Source organism: Gallus gallus, chromosome 4, assembly GCF_016699485.2.
Source record: "Gallus gallus isolate bGalGal1 chromosome 4, bGalGal1.mat.broiler.GRCg7b, whole genome shotgun sequence".
NCBI lineage: Eukaryota > Metazoa > Chordata > Aves > Galliformes > Phasianidae > Gallus > Gallus gallus.
The window spans coordinates 45,973,157-45,993,108 of record NC_052535.1 but is presented as its reverse complement, the minus strand read 5'-3'; the positions used below and the strand labels follow the sequence as shown (position 1 = coordinate 45,993,108).

At 49.0% G+C, this 19,952-nt stretch overlaps 4 protein-coding genes and 1 non-coding gene across 25 annotated transcripts in view; 1 reads left to right on the top strand and 4 right to left on the bottom strand.

Moving 5' to 3' along the window:
* The window catches only part of HNRNPD (heterogeneous nuclear ribonucleoprotein D), an 8,910-nt gene extending 2,680 nt beyond the window's left edge, over positions 1-6,230 (bottom strand). For 3 of the 5 annotated variants that reach the window (XR_005859128.2, XR_001463475.3, XM_015276268.4), the window contains exons 1-6: positions 5,874-6,230; positions 3,364-3,532; positions 2,385-2,546; positions 1,114-1,245; positions 102-201; positions 1-6 (exon numbers count right to left, since the gene is read on the bottom strand). The exon at positions 1-6 is cut by the window's left edge and continues 141 nt beyond it. Coding sequence is in view for 3 of the 5 variants with exons in the window: in XM_015276268.4 (XP_015131754.2) it covers positions 1-6; positions 102-201; positions 1,114-1,245; positions 2,385-2,546; positions 3,364-3,532; positions 5,874-6,082 (778 nt within the window). In the remaining 2 variants the exon portion in view is untranslated. Of the gene's footprint in view, positions 7-101; positions 202-1,113; positions 1,246-2,384; positions 2,547-3,363; positions 3,533-4,495 lie in introns of all 5 variants that reach the window. The other 2 variants (NM_001397793.1, XM_046940136.1) reach the window with 2 other exon arrangements.
* A 577-nt stretch (positions 6,231-6,807) lies between these two features.
* HNRNPDL (heterogeneous nuclear ribonucleoprotein D like) lies at positions 6,808-11,147 on the bottom strand. 6 transcript variants are annotated; one of them, XR_006939040.1, is made up of 9 exons: positions 10,994-11,147; positions 10,580-10,748; positions 10,297-10,458; positions 9,741-9,872; positions 9,512-9,626; positions 8,549-8,716; positions 8,236-8,333; positions 7,751-7,854; positions 6,808-7,499 (listed from the first exon to the last, which is right to left on the bottom strand). XR_006939040.1 is itself a non-coding variant. In XM_040698967.2 (8 exons), exons 1-7 carry the CDS (start codon positions 11,080-11,082, stop codon positions 8,263-8,265), a joined length of 906 nt encoding a protein of 301 aa, XP_040554901.1. In that variant the 5' UTR covers positions 11,083-11,147; the 3' UTR covers positions 6,808-7,854; positions 8,236-8,262. The 6 variants fall into 6 exon arrangements, 3 of the variants coding, with proteins under 3 accessions (XP_040554901.1, XP_015131753.1, NP_001026313.1); XR_001463474.4 differs by having other exon boundaries at positions 6,808-7,074; XR_001463473.4 differs by having other exon boundaries at positions 6,808-7,074; positions 7,751-8,333.
* On the bottom strand, positions 10,116-10,198 carry MIR1804 (microRNA 1804). The gene has a single exon (NR_035307.1). It is a non-coding gene; the product is annotated as a microRNA 1804 (primary transcript).
* A 100-nt stretch (positions 11,148-11,247) lies between the features above and the next one.
* Positions 11,248-15,786, top strand: ENOPH1 (enolase-phosphatase 1). Its single transcript, XM_420559.8, has 6 exons — positions 11,248-11,357; positions 11,917-12,018; positions 12,094-12,296; positions 13,005-13,137; positions 13,334-13,457; positions 14,268-15,786. Exons 1-6 carry the CDS (start codon positions 11,274-11,276, stop codon positions 14,405-14,407), a joined length of 786 nt encoding a protein of 261 aa, XP_420559.7. The 5' UTR covers positions 11,248-11,273; the 3' UTR covers positions 14,408-15,786.
* The window catches only part of TMEM150C (transmembrane protein 150C), a 20,029-nt gene continuing 15,842 nt past the window's right edge, over positions 15,766-19,952 (bottom strand). For all 12 annotated transcript variants that reach the window (XM_025149988.3, XM_025149989.3, XM_025149990.3 and 9 more), the window contains 2 exons: positions 19,199-19,376; positions 15,766-17,993 (listed from right to left, as the gene is read on the bottom strand). In XM_025149988.3, coding sequence (XP_025005756.1) covers positions 17,785-17,993; positions 19,199-19,376 — 387 coding nt within the window. In that variant the 3' untranslated portion in view covers positions 15,766-17,784. The remainder of the gene's footprint in view (positions 17,994-19,198; positions 19,377-19,952) is intronic.

Genomic DNA, 19,952 nt, shown 5'->3' with positions numbered 1-19,952 from the left:
TGGGGCCTGCAACACAGCGTGCCACAACTCAGCAGTGCAGGAGACTTGCTTTCACTCAAGCGAGCCCTCTGCCTTCTACTCCCACGCCAGCGCAAACTTACCGCCGCCTCTTCCTCGAGCTCTTCCCACAAACCCTCCTCTGCTCCCCCACTGCTGCTGCTGCTGGTACTGTTCCTTTGACATGGCTACTTTTATTTCACACTGGAAATGGAAAGTCCGAGTCAGACCCAATTAACAGCGACAACCTTCACAAAGCACTGCTAAGCTTACACAGCACTAACCAGAAAACAACATTTAGTCATCCTGCTGCCCTCCCTGGAAAAAAGTAATGCATAGCTGATGCTCTTCAACTTGAACACAGCTGAAAGACACTAACATTGTAAAAACATTTTGCTTCCCATCTTCCAATCAGTAGAACCGATTCTGAAAAGAATACTTATTTCACTGTAATTCCTTCTGCTTTCCTTTTAAAATACACCTCTGAAGTATTTATCTGGGATGAGGGAAATCAGCTCTGAGTTCAAAACCATCAGCAACATTGCTCGGTTCTGTTCTGACGATTCCAGTGCACATTCTTCCAGTGAAGAAAAAGACAGGTAAACTCTGAGTTTACGTTACTAGGTTTAATATTAAAGATGTTTCTGAAAGGAAGGTACCTTCCAAGAGGAAAGCCTAGCTTCCCACTTCAGTTTAGGAAGTGCTCTAAGACAATGATATCTTTCTTAAAACAGATTATTTCTGCATTAAACTCAAAGATCCAGCGACTCGGAACGTGCAGTGAAGCCTCATACAGCAGATGAGCAAGACAGCACCCAGACCACACAGCCACACAACATGGGTGGGTCAGAACCAACAGTGGTGGTGCTGCCCAGCCCCCTCTCCATGAGGGCTGTGGAACTAAACCTCATGGGAGAAGACCCCCTCAGAAGCTCTTACTACTATAAGCAATTACTAGCACCTGTATAAAAGCTTCAGAGGTTTGCTCCAATGTGAGTGAAATACCACTTAGAGGTACTTTCAGACTATCGTGCAGAAACAGCCATACCATTTAATTTACTCTACTGTCAGTGTTTCGTTTCTCCTGGAAAAACAAAACCAAACCAGAACACCTACTTTACTAAGCCCAACATTGTGGTATTTCTTCTCCATGATTTTCTTCACTGGTTCCTCTTCCTTGAAGGTAATGAAACAGAATCCACGCCTCTTGTTAGTTTTGTTGTCCATGGGAAGCTCTATAGACTCAACCTGGCAGAGAACAGTTGTGTTAACTTTCATCCTCACACGGCAAATATTCTAAATGTTTCTAATAGCTCAGATTTGCTAACTTAAATTATTTATAGTTAGCAAATTATTTCAACTAGAAGGTGACAGTGTGCCTCCACCATGGACTCCACATTCTTAGATATAAATAAATATCACTATCACAGACAATAAAAAACATCAGCACTAGAAATTACGTTCCCAATTGTGCAAAATACTGTTTTCACCCAACTCATTATCATTTGCCACTGTAACTCTTAGAAAACACAGTTGCACACAGAATATTCTGTAAGTGCTGGAGAAGTAGTCTCAACCTGACCTTCAGTTTTAACTTAGTTAATTATGGGGTAAATAGGTGTTTCAAGCCTTTAGCAAATCTAAATATTCAAACTTTGTACAAACAACATCTAACTTGGCAAAAGTTCATGGTTCTGCTTGTCCATTACATATGCTAAACAGGACAAATGTTAGTTGTATTTCAACACGTAATCTAAACACAAAGATCTCCTTACACATAGCATGGGAGAATTCAGCCTAAACAAATAGTTGTTACAGGCTATAGCACAGAGAAAGAGGGCAGGCATTTCATAACCCAACTGACCAACAGCTGAGTTATCACGGCAGTGTTTTAGAACTAGAAGAGAAGCTGCTGCCAGCTCCAGTTACCCTCATCGAGCTCAAACAGCAAGGCTTTGAAGCTCTGAATACCATCAAAAACAGTGGGGGACAGGGAGAGAGAGACAGACAGAATACAGACTTGCACAGAATTCCACCAAACCTTCCAAATCCGAGCAACAGCACACCAGCTGCTGTGGCTGAAGAGCATCATGCCCAGCTAAGCCAAGCAGCAAGCTCCAAAAGAGCGCCTCCCATGCCAGTCCCTGCACAGACAGCCAGGCATCTCACAGATCAGTTCCCAAGTCTCTGACATATCCCAGCTCCTCCTTCCACTAACCCAGTTTACATTACCAACCCACGAGTAAGGTTCTGAATAGCAAGTCATGTGGAGCTGCACTGGCCATTAAGCTTGAAAGGAGGCTGCGTTTTGGGGGCTTTTTTTTAATTGCTTATTTCTGAAGACAGAACAAGTTCTACAAATACAAGCAGTTGATTTCACCATGTACCTCACCAAAAGCTCCAAAGTACTCCCTTATTTTCTCTTCAGGTGTATCTGGAGATAAGCCCCCAACAAAAATCTTTTTAACAGGTTCTTTTGTTTTCATGGCTTTAGCTCTTTTAGGATCAATAACCTTCCCATTCAGCTTGTGTTCTTTCTGGTCCATGACCTGTGGAAAATGAAAACAAGACCTTACTTACAGTTCTAGCTATACGCCTCATTGTGGTTTCAAACAAGGCTCAGTTTATTCCATACCTTTTGTTAATGCTATCACTTCAAGTGCAATATTTTTATTCCAGACACCATCTACTGTGCAAATCCAAAGTTCTTTGATTTCGATCGCTGACACACAGCTCTAACACAGCCTTGCACCAGTAAACCAGAGCCACTTGTCACCCAAGGGAAATAAGGACATGGCATTTCTCAGAAAGCACGAGACAGTCCCATCCTTCCCTCCTCAAACTTCATAAAGAAGAACATTATCTGTGCTCTACCACTGAAGACCAACAAAACTGACACACTTCCAGGGTACTCTATCACGAGCAATTTAGAAAGGCTGACACAGCTAATTTTTGCTTGAAGAAAGCCCAGATGCATCAAAACCTCTGACTCCGCTCCCAGTGCTCACCCTGCAGCTCTGGAACATGAAAACTCGATGCTCTTTCAAAGTGACTCCTTTCATAGCAGCAAAGTAGCAATTATTTTTATCCATATTAGTTTTCAGCTGCACGAGCCCAGTGGGTTGCAGCACGTTCTCCTGCAAGTACCCAAAGGCATACTTTAGGAAGCGCTGCTGCTCCCAGCTACTGTAGCATGACTAAGATGGTTTGGAAAGAAAACAATTCCCTAAGCATCATTTTAAATAGGCTCTATCCCAAAATCACCTGTAACAGGTCACATACAACAAATACTACATGTGTAATCACTTGAGTGCTATATCTTTACTGGCTACAATTTAACACGCTCTTTAATTACACAAATATTACCTTATCTACACTCTCCGATTCCTTGAAGAGCACAAAGCCAAAGCCTCTTGATCGCCCAGTGATGGGATCCAGCTTCAGAGTGCAGTCTACGACTTCACCAAATTTAGAGAAGTAGTCCTTCAGATCTTTCTTGGTAGTGTCCCAGCTGAGGCCACCAATAAACATTTTCCTGTTGAGACAAGAACGTTAATGTGATAAAACATTTTACTTCTGAGAAAGAAGAATGAAACAGCAGAGCTTTATCAGTGAACACTCAACACATGCACAGGAAAGTCTGCACTTTTCAAGATGCCATTTAAATGATCCTGGCCAGATTAGATATAGACTTGCACATATACAACAGTTATGCACAATCGTCTGCTACGCTAGTTTATTTTGCTATACCAAGAAACCATAAGAAGTGATGAAAAGATGTATGACCACCTTCTTGCACCCCGCAGCCACCGACTTTGCAGGCTGAGTTCCATTCAGGCCACTGCAGGCCCCCCCCCCAATGCCATTTATGAACCAGACACAGGCAGGACAGGTACACGGAAGCACTGGTAAACCTGCCTGGCCACTATGAGTAAACTGCAAACTGAATTCAAAAGTGGAGTTGGGTCCCCTCCCCCAAAAAGCTGTAAAAAAGCACCGGATGCTCAAGGCTAACTTTGCCTCCCCCAGACATGATGTAAACTGCTGGCATAATCCAAAACGATCAGCAGAAAAACTTTCCTAAAGACCTGTGCTGCTGGGAAAACAGGTACAGCAGGTACCGTGAATCATGGCTTTTAATTACAAAAGCAAACTGGGAGCCTGGACTCAAATCATGGCCATCCTGTAACAGAAATACAGCACACAAAGTTCAGGAATTGCTGCACACCCTAAAGGGAGTGCTTTATGACTTGCATCAATTGAAAATCAAGCCAACGAGCACAGGAACAAAACGTCCCTAGTCATCATGCATGTGGCTTATACACCCCTTCAGAAAGGATTCACTTTGAGATGATCTCTTCTAATGCAGGTAAAGAAGATCCTACAACAGGCTCAGAACTAAAAGGTACGATCCACTGAGACACACAAAAACATTTTCTCCACAGCTTTGCCCATCCTCGCTGTACCAATGTATTCCACAGTGATACGTGCAGCTTACAGAAGACCTGAGAAGCCACGTGAGCCCATTTCCATCTCCTCCGCTCTCTGTGTGCCAATATTCCTGCACCAATTGTGGTGCACTTCCACATGCCTGACTCTCCCAAACCCACGCTGCTCACGTGAACTCGCTCCTTGTTGAATTGGCTGTGCTCTTATAAAATAAACAAGAACATCAGCTTCTGACAAACCTCAGGTGTATGGGGGGGTTCACAAGGTTCAGGTGTTTCTAAATTAAGTTGTTTAATTAGTGAACAGGAGCACCAATCCTCTATACCCTTCCCAGCTCTCTCTCCAAAAAACATACAAGTCCTACCATGCTGGTCTGGGAAGCAGCATAGAAAAAGAAACCAGTCCATGCTGGAAAAACAGCAGCTCCTACTAGTAGGGCTCAGTAATCCCACAGATTTATCAGTGGTTGTGTTTGTTTTTGTTCTAGGCAGCAAAACATAGGGCAGGCTGAAAATGTAGCATCCTATTTCTGATATGGAGGGGAGGAATACTGATTCTCTGGTAGTTCCTTCTGAACCTACACGTGCTACGTGACATACAAAGCATCTCTTTTACAGCTATCAACAGAGCAACTAGCACGAGCTTACAAGCCTCTGCTTTCTATCACTGAGCTCATGACAGTCCATAAACAGGAGCCTGAAATCGATGCCCTTCCAAAGGGCTTTTCCAGCACGGGGCAAAACTGTATATGGAAATGTGGTAACAAAGCAGCAAAAACTGGACAACCATCGCAAAGCTACAATATTGTGGGCACACAACGAACTCCTACATGCAATGCCACGGGGCCATCAAAAGCAAGGAAAATACGGATGCTTCCCAAAGGCCGATTTAGCTGGTTTAGGACACATCGGTGTATGCTTCTTTCCAGACTAAGCACTGAGAAGCGCGCAGGCACAGCTGCCAAGCTTCAGACGCAGCACACAACAGCCCGGCGGCTGCAGGCCGATCAGGAAGTTTCCCGGCCGTTGCCAACATAGGGATATCCCAGGTCCACAGTCGGCAAACGGGAGAACTTGAGGGTAGAAGAACAAGTGCCCCCTTTTGGGCAGAAAACCCTCTCTGATCCCAAACGCAGACGGAAAACCCTACCGTACCCGGGCTTAGCACGGAGGGTGCTCAGCGTTCCCCCAGCGTCCGGACGAGCTGTCAGAACGCTGCCTTTCCCCCAGCCCGAGAAGTGACAGGTCAGAAAACCCCTCCCGCGGGCCGAACAGCACTCAACTACGACCACCAGCGGGCTGCGGGGCGGTCGCCGACTCACATAAACGACGCACGTCCCCCCGGACAGCCCCGCGCAGGCACGGAGTCCCCGCGGCGCCATGTAAACAAACCGGGCCGCCCCGCGCACAGAGAAGCCCCGCGCTCACCCCTCGTCCTCCTCGTTCTTGCTGGCGTCGATCTTCGCTCCCTCCGACTCACCCCCGCCGCCGCCGCCACCGCCACCGCCGCCGCCGCCCGCCCCGTCGCCGTCTGCCGCCCCGCTCCCCGCCAGCCCCTCGGGCTGCGCCGGCTGTTCCGCAGGGCCGCCCCCGGGGCCGGCCGCCGCCGAGTCCATGGCGAACTGCTGCTCCGACATGGCGCCGCTGCCCCGAGCCGGCCCCGTTGCCGCTTCCCCCGCCGGAGGCGCCGGCCCCGCTGGCGGCCCGAGCGCCCCGAACCCTCCTTCTTCTCCCAGCCGCTTTATTTTAATGGCGCCGCCGCCGACACAACCTAAAATGGCGGACGGAAGGAGCGCGCGGGCGCGTCACGTGACGACGCCGCCACCACCGCCGCGCCGGGAGACGACGGCGGGAGCGGGAAGCCCGGGAAGGCCTCAGGGCCGACGGCGGGTATCGGCAGCGAGTCCTCCGCGAGCAAACCTCCACTTCCCGCGAGCAGTACCCCCCAACCTGCCTTCAGGCTGCGCGGAGGGGGGCAGGCCTGGTGACAGAAGGGCAACGGCTCCCCTCGCACCTCAGAGGCGTCAGAAACTGGTGATCACCATAGCACAACAGCTCTGGAGCACAACAGCCTTTGCTATGTACTAAAAATGCTGAAACATCTCAATTCCGACAGCAGGAAGAGCGCCAAAAGCACCGTACCCCATTTGCGTAGATGGTGCTGTGCTCCAAACGGCTGCTAGCCTAGTCCACAGCAGCAGTTCGTCCCCAAAACAAAGACAGAATCATAAAGTAGTGGCTGCACCCCTGCCTCACACCTCAGGTGTGGGCACCAATGTGCCCACCACCCTTCTTCCTCACAGCTAAAGTCTGTTTGTACCGCTTAGATGCGACTAAGTCCACAGCCAAGGTGAAGACTACGTTCACTTCAGGAAGCATTTATTAGAGAATCCTTTAACATGAAATTATACAAATAAACTTTGTATAAACACAATTCCACATTCGTAACATGAATGGCAAAAAAAGAAAGTAAAAATCATAAAAGAAAACTAGTCGGCCGCTATATACAGTTGGACACAGCTGTGTCGTACACTAAAAGTCTTTTACAAAATAGTCATTTCCTCTCACGAAGACCACCCTCCACTGACGCCCGATGCTTTGCAAGGTGTCTTTGCTGCAGCATCTCTACCTAAAAATGAAGACAAAATATATGTCAGCTCTCTGCAGGATGCTACAAGAATCGTTAAAAGGTCCATTTTCATGAACTGCTTTAAGTCTTCTATATATTCCTTTCGTCACCGTTAAAGATCATATGCATATTTCTTAAGGTAACACAAGAGGTTTTGTTACCCACTGATAATTTGTCTTCCCAAATACTGCCATTCGGGAAGCTGTTCCAGAACGACACACATCCCAATTCGGCTAATTATCGGGCTCTGGATCAGATTTTTATCTGGAAACACTGCCAAAAAGGGGTTTCCCATTGTTTGCACAGCCATCGTTCATACGGATAAACAGATCAGGTCGGTGTACTTCCAACAGTTCACGTGCATATGATCTTTAATGTCTTTCCAGATTTAAAAGTTCGTTTTGGTTTGCAGATTTCACTATTAGCTATAAAAAGAAAAAAGCAAGCATTAAATCTTAAACAATGCACACTTAAAATGAGGTTCCACAATTGAAATACAACACTAAACAGAAGACCAAATGATTAAGCTGTAAAGGCATTTATGTACTTTAACTCCTGCAAAAAACCATTTAAGTTAAAGACACTTAGTCTCCAAAAAGATTAAAAAAAGAAGCCATAGTCTGAAGTTTTCCACTTTAATCTTTACGCTGGTACATGAAGTTGGAAGAGACCATACCACAGGACAGCGTTTTCTGGTGTATGCCTTGCGCTCTGCCTGCAACGTGCGACCCCAGAGATAGACGTGGTCAGGGTGACACACGGCCTGCAATGAAGTTCCCGCTGGCGGGTACAAACAAGGTATAATGTCAGAGTTAGAAGATAACATTCTTGTTTTCCTTAAGTTGTACCCATTTCAGTACTTTACCTGTTAATACTTCTAATAAGTTTAATTATTCCTCTAGATCACCTGGTACACAACGCAAAACAGAAAAACTCTTATGTTTTTCTGAGGTACTAAAGAAGATAAAGTCACGTTTTTACAAAGTTAAAGATCTATAGACACGGTAGGCAAAGCTGGTTTTAAAAAAAAAAGGTATTTTTAAGTTAACAAAAGTTTAATTAAAGAAAAAAAGTCACACTACACAACGTCTTACTCATTTGTCTATTGATCTTTAAATTAGATCAGCATACTGTGAGTGGGCCTCGCGCTCATGTACACACCTGTTTCCTCAGGGACAAGGTACTGCTTTAGTATGGCTGGTAGTTGTTTTGGTGATTGCCGCCACCACGGGACGCCTTTCCGTACGTGCTTTGTTGGCCTGTCGGTAACACGGCAGGGAAAAAAAAAACAACACCAAAAGCATTGAATTAAAATAATCTACTCATCCTTCGCAAGTCTTCTCATGCAGAACAATACCCCAAAAAGGCTACTGTTTTTCAAGCCGTGCCTTACAATTAAGAGCTGTTGCAGAACAGCGTATGAGGCCCCTGTTTAAAGGTGCATACGATGATCTCGAAGATCAAAATCACTCACCACTGTAATCTGTGTATCCCGGTCCATATCCGTAATTGGGATAGTTGTACCCAGAGTAGTCGTATCCTCCGTAGCCGCTGTAGCTTTGATCACTGTAAGCACTATTGTAGTTCCCATATCCTTGATCGTAATAGTTATTAAATCCTTGATTCCAGTTTTGTCCCTGACCTGAAACCAGGCACAGCATTTAATAACAACTTCTGTGACTATCCCAGTCTTCACATACCACTTCACCTAGCTCACTATTTTTCTCTTCCAAAATTATTACTTCCCTCCTACTTCCCACAGCAACCCACACGAACCAATTTGCTAAAATAACCGATCAATCTCATTTGGCTATCAAAGATGGACTGAAAGATCCAATCACTCAAAACAATATCAGATGAGAGAACACGCTAGTCCTGCTCATCAGCCACCCAGGAGGAAAGACCAAAAGCACGCACAACAGCAGTTCCTGTACTTTTCCCAACTTCCATTTTTAAATCGTTAATTACACGAACAAAGTTCTAACACAAGATCAGTTTGACTGCATCACCTTAGTTGTGGCTGCTTGACTTGGTGAATCCTGACACACATTAACCCGTGACAACTGCTGGCCTCTTTGCAAGGCGTTGACAAGCAACCATCTCTGTAGCCAGTGGTTCGTGACTTCTCACCCACAAGCCAGCCAACATCCTCTCACACAAAAGGATAACTAGCTACACTAGACATTTTACTATGCCCTTAGACTGTTGTTGCAGACCTACAGTTATGTTTTACTTGTCATCTGAGCATCTGAATGCAAGCAGAGATTCTTTAACTTCCAAAACCTATCACAAGAACCAAAGTGGAATTTAAGGCACTTAAGAAATTAATCCTTTTTAAGCTAATTCTTAATTTTTTTTTTAAGTCCCACATGCAACCTGGAACAGCTTCAGACACCTTCAATACTTTTACACAAATTCCCATAACCACAGCACTTACCCCGTCCACGTCCCCTTCCACCGCCTCGTCCGCCAGATGCATTGCTTTTTCCTCCTTTCTGTTGCTGCTGCTGTTGCCTGTACACCTCTTTGGGCTGCGCTACTTTGATCTCACACTGTTAAGACAAAAAGCCTTTCACTTGTGAAGAATTACAGGACCGTTCTGTCAGCTGCCTTCACGGAAGCCGACAGGCTGCCTATTCCACGTACTAGTGAGAAAGCATCACTACCTTGCCTGAACCAATCTGGTGGTATCTGCTTTCTAGTAACTTCTTTACCGGCTCTTCATCTGTGTATGTGATAAAGCAGAAGCCCCTCCTTTCGTTCGTCTTCGTGTCCATGGGAAGCTCAATGTTTTCGATCTGCAATTAGAAGTACGTACCGGTGATGCATGAAAATCAACACGCGACCTGCGCCAACACCTTCTGATGCACATTTCGTCAGCTGTATTTACAGCACGTTCTACTTGGTGTTCAACAACAGTGCAGAAGTGGCACTGAGGGACACGGTCAGTGGGCATGGGCTGGGGTTGGCCTTGGTCATCTCAGAGATCTTATCCAACCGTACCGGTGTTAGCATTCCGTTAGCTCATCCGCTCACGGCATGCTGCAGCTTTCACAACTTCTGATGCTAACAAGTTATCCCCCTCCAGCAGTACAGAGCTGTTAACCAACTGTGTTTTAACAACCTCTAGCTCCACAGAAGCCCAACTCGGCTCTCTGCGCTTGTTTTAAGGCAACATTCCCTTGGAAAATGGCATTTATCTTACCCGGGGCCACACCTTACCTCTCCGAAAGCACCGAAGTACTCCTTGATCTGCTCTTCAGAGGTATCCGGGCTCAGCCCACCAACAAACACCTTCTTGGGTGGCTCTTTCCCCTTGAGGGCCTTCGCCCTCTTGGGATCAATCAGCTTTCCATCCAGCTTGTGCTCCTTCAGCTCCAGCACCTGGAAGGCACAGGTTGAAGCCCTCAGAATGCTGAGGCAGGCGTGCGTAGCACACAGCGAAGGACCCGAGGCCCACGCACGGCCCTCAGCCCCCCCTCCGACACGAGGCCCATCCACGCACCTTCTCCACGCTGGCAGCGTCCTTGAAAAGCACGAACCCGAAGCCCCGCGACCTGCCGGTCACCGGGTCGGTTTTAATCGTGCAGTCCACAACCTCTCCAAAGCGGGACAGGTACTCGGTCAGGTCTTTCTTGCTCGTGTCCCAGCTCAGGCCTCCGATGAACATTTTCCTGCGAGGCAGCGGCACGTGTGGGCGGGGCAAGCGGCGCGGGAAGCCCCGCCCCCCGCCGCTGACGTCACGCCGCGTGACCGCCGCCCCGCCCCGCGCCAACTGGGTCAACCGCGCGGGACACAAAGGCGGCCCCGCCCCCCCCCCCCGGGCCCCGCCCCCTCCCCGCGCCGACCCCCCCCTCCCCCACGCGGCCGGCAGAGATGGGGGGTGGGGGTGAGGGCGCGACTCCACCTCGCAGCCTACCCGTCGTCCTGCTGGTTCTTGCTGGCGTTGATCTTGGAACCTTCGGCGAACTCCTCCGCGCCGCCGCTCATCTCCGTGGCGTCCTCCATGGCGGGGCGGCTAAGAGCGGTGAGCGACGGAGACCCGCGCGGGGTAGAAAATGGCGGCGGAAGAGATCCGGGCACCGCCTGCGCCGCCTTTATATAGCGGCGAAGGCAGCCAATCAGCGCCGCCCGGGGGACGCTGCAGCGCCCCCCTGCGGCGGCGGCGGCGCCACCCGCGCTCTCCGCTGGCCGCCGCCATGGGCGTGCTGCCGGTGCCGGCGGGGGTGCGCGCCATCCTGCTGGACGTGGAGGGCACCACCACCCCCATCGCCTTCGTGCAGGTGCGCGGCCCCGGGCGGGGGGGATTGGGGTTTTGGGGGGGGGGGTTCGGGGATTTGGGTGATGTGAGTGGTTTTCCTATTCGGTTCTTAGCAACGTTGGTGATTCGGTGGGCTCCGGGGATGACCGTGGGTTTTAGGAGCGTTGGTGGGCTCGAGGGGTGGGTGCGATTCCATGGGTTTGGGTGGTTTTAGGCGTTCCGGTGGGTTTGGGGTTGGTTTAGGTATGTGGATGGTTTTATGGTGGGCGGCTGTTGGAGGGATTATCTTATTGTGTTGGCACGGTTTTAAGTATTTTGGTAGGCTTTAGCGACTACGATTGCTTCATCGATGGGTCTTAGCGACTGTGGTGGTCCTAAGGGAGGACTGGGGGCTGCAGAGGGTTCCAGTGGCTCAGGTGGGCTTCAGGATTTGGGTGGCCCCGCTGATTGCAGTGGCCACGGTGCCGGCCCGGCCCTGCTTGCTCCCACCTCACCACCAGCGCTCGGATGGAGGTTTTTAAGCCCTTTCAGCATTTCTCCGGTTTTGGTGTCTGAGCTGCCCTATTAACATGTGCCTCCAGGAGACCCTGTTCCCCTACATCAGGGACAACGTGGAGCAGTACCTGCGCGCGCACTGGGAGGAGGAGGAGTGCCAGCGGGACGTGGGGCTCTTGAGGCAGCAGGTGAGGGCATTGCGTGGCATTGGGTCACACTGAGGCTCCTTGTCCCTCCGTGCCCTTCACTTCCCCCATCCCCAGGCCCAGGAGGATTCGGGCCTGGACGGAGCAGTGCCGATCCCGTTGGAGAGCGGCAGCGGGGACGAGGAGCTGGAGCGCGTCATCCGGGCAGTGGTGGACAACGTGCACTGGCAGATGGCCCTGGACAGGAAGACCACGGCGCTGAAGCAGCTGCAGGGACACATGTGGAGAGCGGCCTACGCCACGGGGCTGGTGAAGGGAGAGTGAGTAACGGTGAAGGAGCAGGCACGAGGTGCCCCGGTCCTGGTATCCAGAGGGGCTGCATCAGGCCCTGAACTTGTGGACAGATGTAGGTGGGGTCGGTGCCTCCATAGAGAAGTCAAGAAGGACAGCCTTCCCATCTGCTGCCTTATCAACAGGGAGAATTATCTTACAGTGGCCCAATAGCTGTGGATTTAGCCCTGCTGCTTGGCAGCGTCCAAAGAGTGAGCCTTGCAGGTGCTGTACAGCAGCCTCACAATATTTCTGGCTGACTCCACATATACGTAAATCACTATAAAATGACTGAATTACTTTTTTCTTTCGTTAAACAGATAACGTAATACATTTCGTTAAACAGATAATGTAACAAAGCTGGAGATAAAGGGGCCAGCTGGTTGTGACAAGGCTGCAGAACTCAGTCCCACACTTCCCTCTGCGTCTGTTGGGAGCCCTGTGTTTCTTCGGGGCAGCACCCGCAGGCCTTGGCTGAGTGGCCACGTGGTGCTGGTGGGAAGGCTGCTCTTTGAGCATGGGTTAAAACTGAACTCCTCCAGCACCACTCCCCCTCCATCTGCTACGTCTTACTCTGTCCCTGCCCCTTCTGAGGCATTCCTGGGATGCACAGGTCCCTCTGGAAGCAGTGCATCCCACTGGAAGCATCCTCCAGTGCCTCTGGGCCTGCCCTTACCTGCTGCCCTGTTTTGCTGCAGGATCTTTGAGGACGTGGTTCCAGCCATCCGGAAGTGGAGGGAAGCTGGGATGAAGGTCTACATCTACTCCTCAGGGAGCGTTGAAGCTCAGAAGCTTCTGTTTGGATACTCTACAGAAGGTGATATCCTAGAGGTAGATAACCTTACCATCTTCCTTATGGCTTCTCCACCTACAGAGCAGACCTGTCCCATGGCTGTTCTTGCTGTGACATTTTGTTAGTAGGGTCTCAAATGGGAAAGCAGGGTAGTGGGGGAGCCTCGCTTATCAGCAGAGTTTAGCTCTCTGCTTCTCATATGGTGTCCAGCCTTCGCCTTCCTCTGTCTTTCAGCTCTTCGATGGCCACTTTGACACCAAAATAGGTCCCAAGGTAGAAAGCGAGAGCTACCGAAGGATTGCTGCGAGTATAGGATGTGACACCAACAACATCCTCTTCCTGACTGATGTCCCTCGAGGTAAGTGACCTGCAGCCCTGCTGCCTCATAGGACTTGTCACAGCCACCCAGTGATGCTGCAGACACTGCTTCTAGGGCACCCGGCTTGCCACTGTTGTGCTCCTTCCTGAAGCATTCAGGCTTGCACAGGGCAGTGGGATATCTGTGTGTGACACTGTGCAGTGAGGAAAAATAGGCCAAGCAGAAAACCTGTCCTTGCCCCAGGAAACAAGGAGAGTGTGTTAAAGCAGAGTGGAGCATTTGCTGAAGCAGTTGGTGTGCCCCATTTGCAATTGGGGTCAGGAGTTTTTGTGGCCTGTGCTGGGAACAGCGATGCCTGCTGTGCTTGGTATGGTTGGTCAGTGGTTGGTTCTGCTGCACAACAGCGGGAAAACATTGATCCTGGTCTTTGAGGCTTAACCCCTAGGAAGCCAGATTGGGGAAGCCTCTTACTACCCTTCCTGGGAGCATCTTCTGACAGAAATGGGCAGATACCTTGGTCTGAGCCAGCTTAGTCCGAGGAGTTAGCCTCCATCTCCTCCTCAGTCCTAGCAGCACTGTTGGTGGGAGCTTGCAGTCACCTCGTTGTCCCTGCAGAGTCTACCCCAGGCCTCCTCTTGTGCTTGGGGTGAGAAGGGAGCTCGTGAGGACTGACTGCAGGCTTGCAGGGGTGTTGAGCTGGTTAACTTCAGCCAGTGCCACCTGCAAACGCTGCTCTGTCAGTCTTAACCTTTAAAAGCAGGTTTTATGGGTCTGTTCAAGCCTTAAGGGCCCTCCTGTGGCGAAATCACAAAGCACATCTCCACTCTCTCCCTCTCTTATTTGTTTCAGAAGCGAATGCAGCCGAGGAAGCGGACACTCACGTGGCTGTGGTCATCAGACCTGGCAACGCAGGACTGACAGATGATGAGAAATCGTACTACAGCCTCATCTCATCTTTCACTGAACTTTTCCTGCCTTCCTCCACTTAAGGAAAGTGGTGCACGCACAGAAGGCTGTGCTTCACCTGAGTTGTCCTTGTGTAACTTCAAGTAATTTTGTCCATAATCAGAATCTAAAACCAAACCCACGTCGTGTATTGGACCCACAACGAATGCAGGTATGAATAGAGAGTATAGTGGGGGGTTCCTGATGCGGTACATTAGGGCTGCCACAGACAGCCAGTCCTTGCTGCAGGCAAGCTGAATATACCAGGAATGACTTCAATCTTGGCTATGCCTACAGCAGGTCCTAGGTACAAAACAGTATGACTTGTGTGCAGACGTTGCTTGCAGTGACACTGTCAGCCCACCAGAATGAAGTAGAGCATACAGTAACAATTAAGTTCTTGAAAAATTAAATTCTGGACCCACCTCGTGCTGCTGCTGCCAGGTGGTGTGGGTCTATGGGATCCAACAGGCTGACACCACAGCCAGCTTGGCTGCATTTCTGCCCAAACTGTCATAGCTCCTCAGTAGCCAGCTGTTGCTGGTCGGCTGCAAGCAGACCTTGCCAAACAACCCGCTGCATTGAATGAGAGTGAAACCAGAGATCTTTTCACCCACCTTACCTTAATCATGCCAATTTATAGCAACGGTCTTGGAGCTTTTCCTTGTACAGACAATAAAACCACAGCTTTGCTTACACTGTGTTCGCTGTATTCCAGTATTTAGCTTTGCTGCCTGTCATCAGTGATCCCAGCACCTAGAGGACAAATCTATTTAAAAATACAAACAAAAGACCCACTGTTTTTTATCCCTGCTTTTGCCATCCCCGCTCCATTCTTTAGGACAGATGAGGAAGCAGCATCATGTCCCCGTCAGTCTCATGATTTGAGGAGCGACTTGGTGAAAGCCAGGAGGCTGAACCAAGCAATAGCAGTGGTGGTCTGACACTGTTGGTGGCACTCAGCTCACGATTATCACCCACTACTTACTAATTGCTGTGCAGCTGTGCTTGAACTTGCCCTCCTGGCTCTGGTGATGAGATGGCCACAACAGACCTCCAGCACACACACACTGCCTTCCTGAGCTTCCTTGATGGTGCACATCCACAGCTCTCCCCATTGAGGTAGCTGTGTAGAGAACAAACACATCACACCAACACTGCCTTTCTAAAACTTGATGGCAGCTGTGAGGCAGCTAATGTGAATGCCTTTCCAGGCTGTGTAGAGCATGATGCACCTCTGAGAAAGCCTGCTAATTAGCACTGCTACAGTCTGTACCTGCATGGCTGAATGATCCCCAGCTTCATTGAGTGTTAAGTTGTATCACAACAGTGTAAATATCTTCTGTTCTGCCTTTGCCGTCGTAAAACTGTGCATGGGATAGGGGACAAAAATAAAACTCACTTTCTCCATAAAAGCACTTTATTTAGTGGTCAAGTGTATAGTGGTTGTCGTTTAGTTGTATTGAAATGTGCTGTTAGAAATACTGTAAGAAATGTACAGAGTTATTACCAAAAACCTGAAGTTGAGTTTGGATTGCATATAGGAAAAGGAAAAACAAGTCACAATCATCATCCTTCTTTTTCTTTGTTAAAGTTGTTACAAAGTATAAAACAATAAACCAAAAAGTAGTAATTGATTTAAAAAAAAACCCAACAAAACAAAGAGGACTATTTACAATAAAACACCCTTAAAGCAAAACACTGCTCTGTGCTCCCTATGCATCCACCGTGTGCCCACGTTGGGTCCCCCTGCATCCCATCCCCCACCACTCAGTGCAGGACTGCTGGTGGAGCTGTGGATGACCTGGTGTGCCCTGAGCCACAGCCTCAGCACCTCCCTTCCCAAAAACAAGTTCTGAGCCATGAAAGATCATGTAAAGGGCACTAGCTTTAACAGAAGGTCTTCTTGACCATTTCTCCTTCCTGGAGAGGCCTCTGCCCTTTGCAGAGCGCTGAATGCCCTCATGCCCTTTCCCTTTCTGTCAGAAATACTATAGTGTGGTAGGAGTTTCCCTACAAACACTTCTTGCCACCATTTTCATTTCTGCTTCTTTTCCCACAGGGGTGATGAGATGCCCCATGTCAGCACAGGCAGAAGAAGCAAACCTAAGCTTAGCCTGCTTAGGGAAATGAGTCCCATCCATCCCCTACCTGTCTGATCCAGCAGCCTTCCCCAACTCCGTGTTCTCAGAGATGGGCTTTAACCACACACACACACACTATGTCTGCAGGAAATGTTTCTCCTTGTTATATTTCTACTTCAAGCACCCCCAGGAGTGCAGAGCAAAGCTACTCCTGCTTTTGGTGACTTAGGCCAAGTCCCCCAGCCTTGACACTCATTAGAAGCCCATTCAGGAAAACTGGCCAAGGGAGAAGTCTGGATCGCAGACAGGGACAAAATGTGTCTGAAGTTTGACTTGTAAGTGCATAAGGAGCAAAACACAAACAAAACCAACTAAAAACCCTACACACAGTAAAGCCCAGCTGCAATGATTCTGTTTTCATTGTAGGTAAGTCCAGTGTCTCTAACACAATGTTTACCTCTTCTGTGAACAACAACAACAACAACAAGCAGCTTTTGAAATCCTACAGATGATATGTAGTGGAAGCACTAAACACTTAAAAAGAGCAGCCTCTTCTGGGTCATCTTTAGAGCACATAGGCATTCACTTATTAATTCAGCACCTGGCTTCCATCAGTCCCCATTGCAGCCCACGAAACACCAAGCCCAGCATAGTGCTCCCCTGTGCCATCTCCTCTGGCATGGGCACAGTCCTCTCTGCTGCCAGGCAGCATCAGCAAAGTCTCACATGATCTCTCCCAAATCCAGCTTTGCCATCAGCTGCTTTCCAGGCTGGAAGCAATGCCCACCTGCTCGTAAATGCTGGTCAGTTTGGGTCTTCCAATGTCCAGTTTTAAGTCCAGAGAAAACAGCCATTCCTTCTCACCCTACCAAGTTACTCCTATCAGCAGCAAAGAAAACAATGCAAAAAAGATACAAAAAGTGCAGCCTAGCAACTCAGGAACCAGCAATGTCTGAAGACGATGCCCAGACAGGCCTGTTTCCTTCATCTCCTCCCCTATAGGACAGGCAGAGCAGTGCCTGCCTGGGAGGGGCACCGAGAGGATCTGCTGCCGAACATCTTGAACAGCAGGTGTGAGATGGAGCTGCTGAGAAAGAGTCTCTGACAGCACAAACTGAACAACTTGTGCTACCCGGCACTGCTGTTCAGAAGGATCCAGTCCTCTTCCAGCAGGCAGCTATTTTTGTTTGGCCCTTAATGAGGCAATCGCCCTCAGAGCCCTTTGGCAATACGACAATGATTGCACGTGGAAAACAAACTCATCAAAAAAAGTGTAAATGAGGTCATGTCTAACCATAGAAGTGCACCTGCCCCCCTCCCCCTGGCCAAAGGACAGGCTACACCTGATCCGTCTGGTACTCGGAGGCTTCTGACAAGCTTTCAGAAAAGCTCAGAAAGTTTTCCTGGTACTCAGAACAAACTATCTCAAATCTGTAGTGCCTGAACTCCACGGCAAACGTGCCAAAGTAGCACAGGAAGCACATCACCAGGCCCCACTGGATCCTGGCAGCATACATGTGGATGCCTTGCGCCATCAGGATGAAATCTGGAAGAGAAAGGTCAAGGAAAACATTCTGGGAATGCTTGTGGGAACAGAGACACCGGCCAAGAGGGGGAAAAGCCAATAGGACAGGCAATAAAATATTAGCAATCAGAGCCACCAGGATGATGATCAACCCGGCTAGCCATCATAAAGAGTGAGTGTGGTGCCAGAGGTGGAAGGGACATCAGGTATCCAACAAGATGGGAACTGCCTATGGAACGTAACAGCTGTTCTATGCTGGTCAGGGCTTCTGGTCCCAATTCCCACTGAAACATTTACAGATGTTAAAACAGAGGCATGGAAAAGTCTTGCTTAAATATCAAACCAGCCACCGACAGAGCCAGCAAGCTGTGTGGGCTCCCACTTTACACTCTTACCTTCTCTACACATCTCCTCTAACCTTATTGCTCTCCTGTCTCTCAGAATTTCCTCTGCACTCCAGAAACATCATACAACCTCATAGGTAAAAAAAACAGTTGTTTCAAGAATGGGCTGTTACTCAAAATAACTTATTATTAGATTATTCCCTGCCCTCTAACTTACCCCAGCACTAACACAGACACAACTAAGCAGTGACTGAATCCAACTCAAATAACCACCCCCCAGTGAGCAACAAAAGGGCTGAGCGGGGGTTGAGACGTACAAGGTGAACATGAAGTACACCTGGTTGGGGTGACTGCAGACTCCACAACCAAAACCCCATTTGTAAAACATGTAGTCTTACCAGAAGTCAACACAGCCAGCAGCTCCTCACCTCAATGCCACAGCCACCGTTAGAGCGGATGACTGTCTGTAGAACCCAGGAGCATATATGCAATCTTTAGACACCTGATGACCACCCCTATCCCTCTGTGCTCTTGACATTCTTTTCCATCTCAGTATTTGGCATGATTTCAAATGCTACCCTGGAGGTAGCCATTAAATCAAACATACGTTGGTCTTTACTGTAGCCACTTTGGAAATCACTAAGAATAAATTTTACAAACATTTATGGTGGAAGTGAGGGTGTAGCCCATGAGAAAAGCAGTGCACTCCTGTGAAACAGAGGTAGCAAAACAAACTGATCACAGATCGGTGCCTTGACAAAAATCTGAGCAGTGTTCCTAAATGTTCTGAGCTCCAAGGATGGCTGTAAGAGCCAAACTTCCCTGCTGCAGAGTCAGCCACTGACAATACCTGATATGCCACAGGGCACAACAAAAGGATACAAAGCACCACGCAGAGAGTGATGCCGGCCGATAAGGCAACTCGTGGAATCCCAGCTTTCCGTCCCTCATTCTTCAGGTTGATCTTGAGGGTGAGAGCAGACTGAATCCAGCATGCCAAGGTCCCAAAGCCAAAGGTCAGTGATGTGCCCACATTGTGGATCTCCTCATCATTAGAAAGCTAGGAAGAAACAAAACAGTGATTGCCTGGACAACACAGGAGTCATCTGCTAGCTACCTTAGAGTGCCGACAGGGCAGGACAGAGAAGAGCAAGAACCACTGGGGTGTGAGATAGAGATGCTGTATCATTTCTTCTGGTGGAGGTGTAAGGTCTAAGATAGCCAAGATAAGCTGACAGCTGTCACAGTCAGGCAGATCCTCTGTCCAAAACCAAGCACAGTGGAAAATGCAGCCTCCTGGGGATTGCCTCCACAGCTCCCTGACAAGACCCACCGATGCAAAGCTCAGGAAGAAATCCTTCTCTGGCTTGACACAATGGTCGGGGCAGGAAAGGACAACCTGCCAGGCGCTTGTTCAGCTCCCTGCAATGACAGCAAACTGCAGCCTCCAGCTGCACAGAGCAGTGCCATCCACGCAGCGGGCTGCCAGAGCCCCAGCACCTCCACTGAGCTAGCAGAAATATGCTTCTGTTTTGGCAAGCTTCTCCCACCAACTGCTGACTGCTTGTTCCCTCTTCGACCTCTCTCGAGCACTGGTGTTTGAGGCAACATGAACTCAACCCCACTGGAGTGCAAG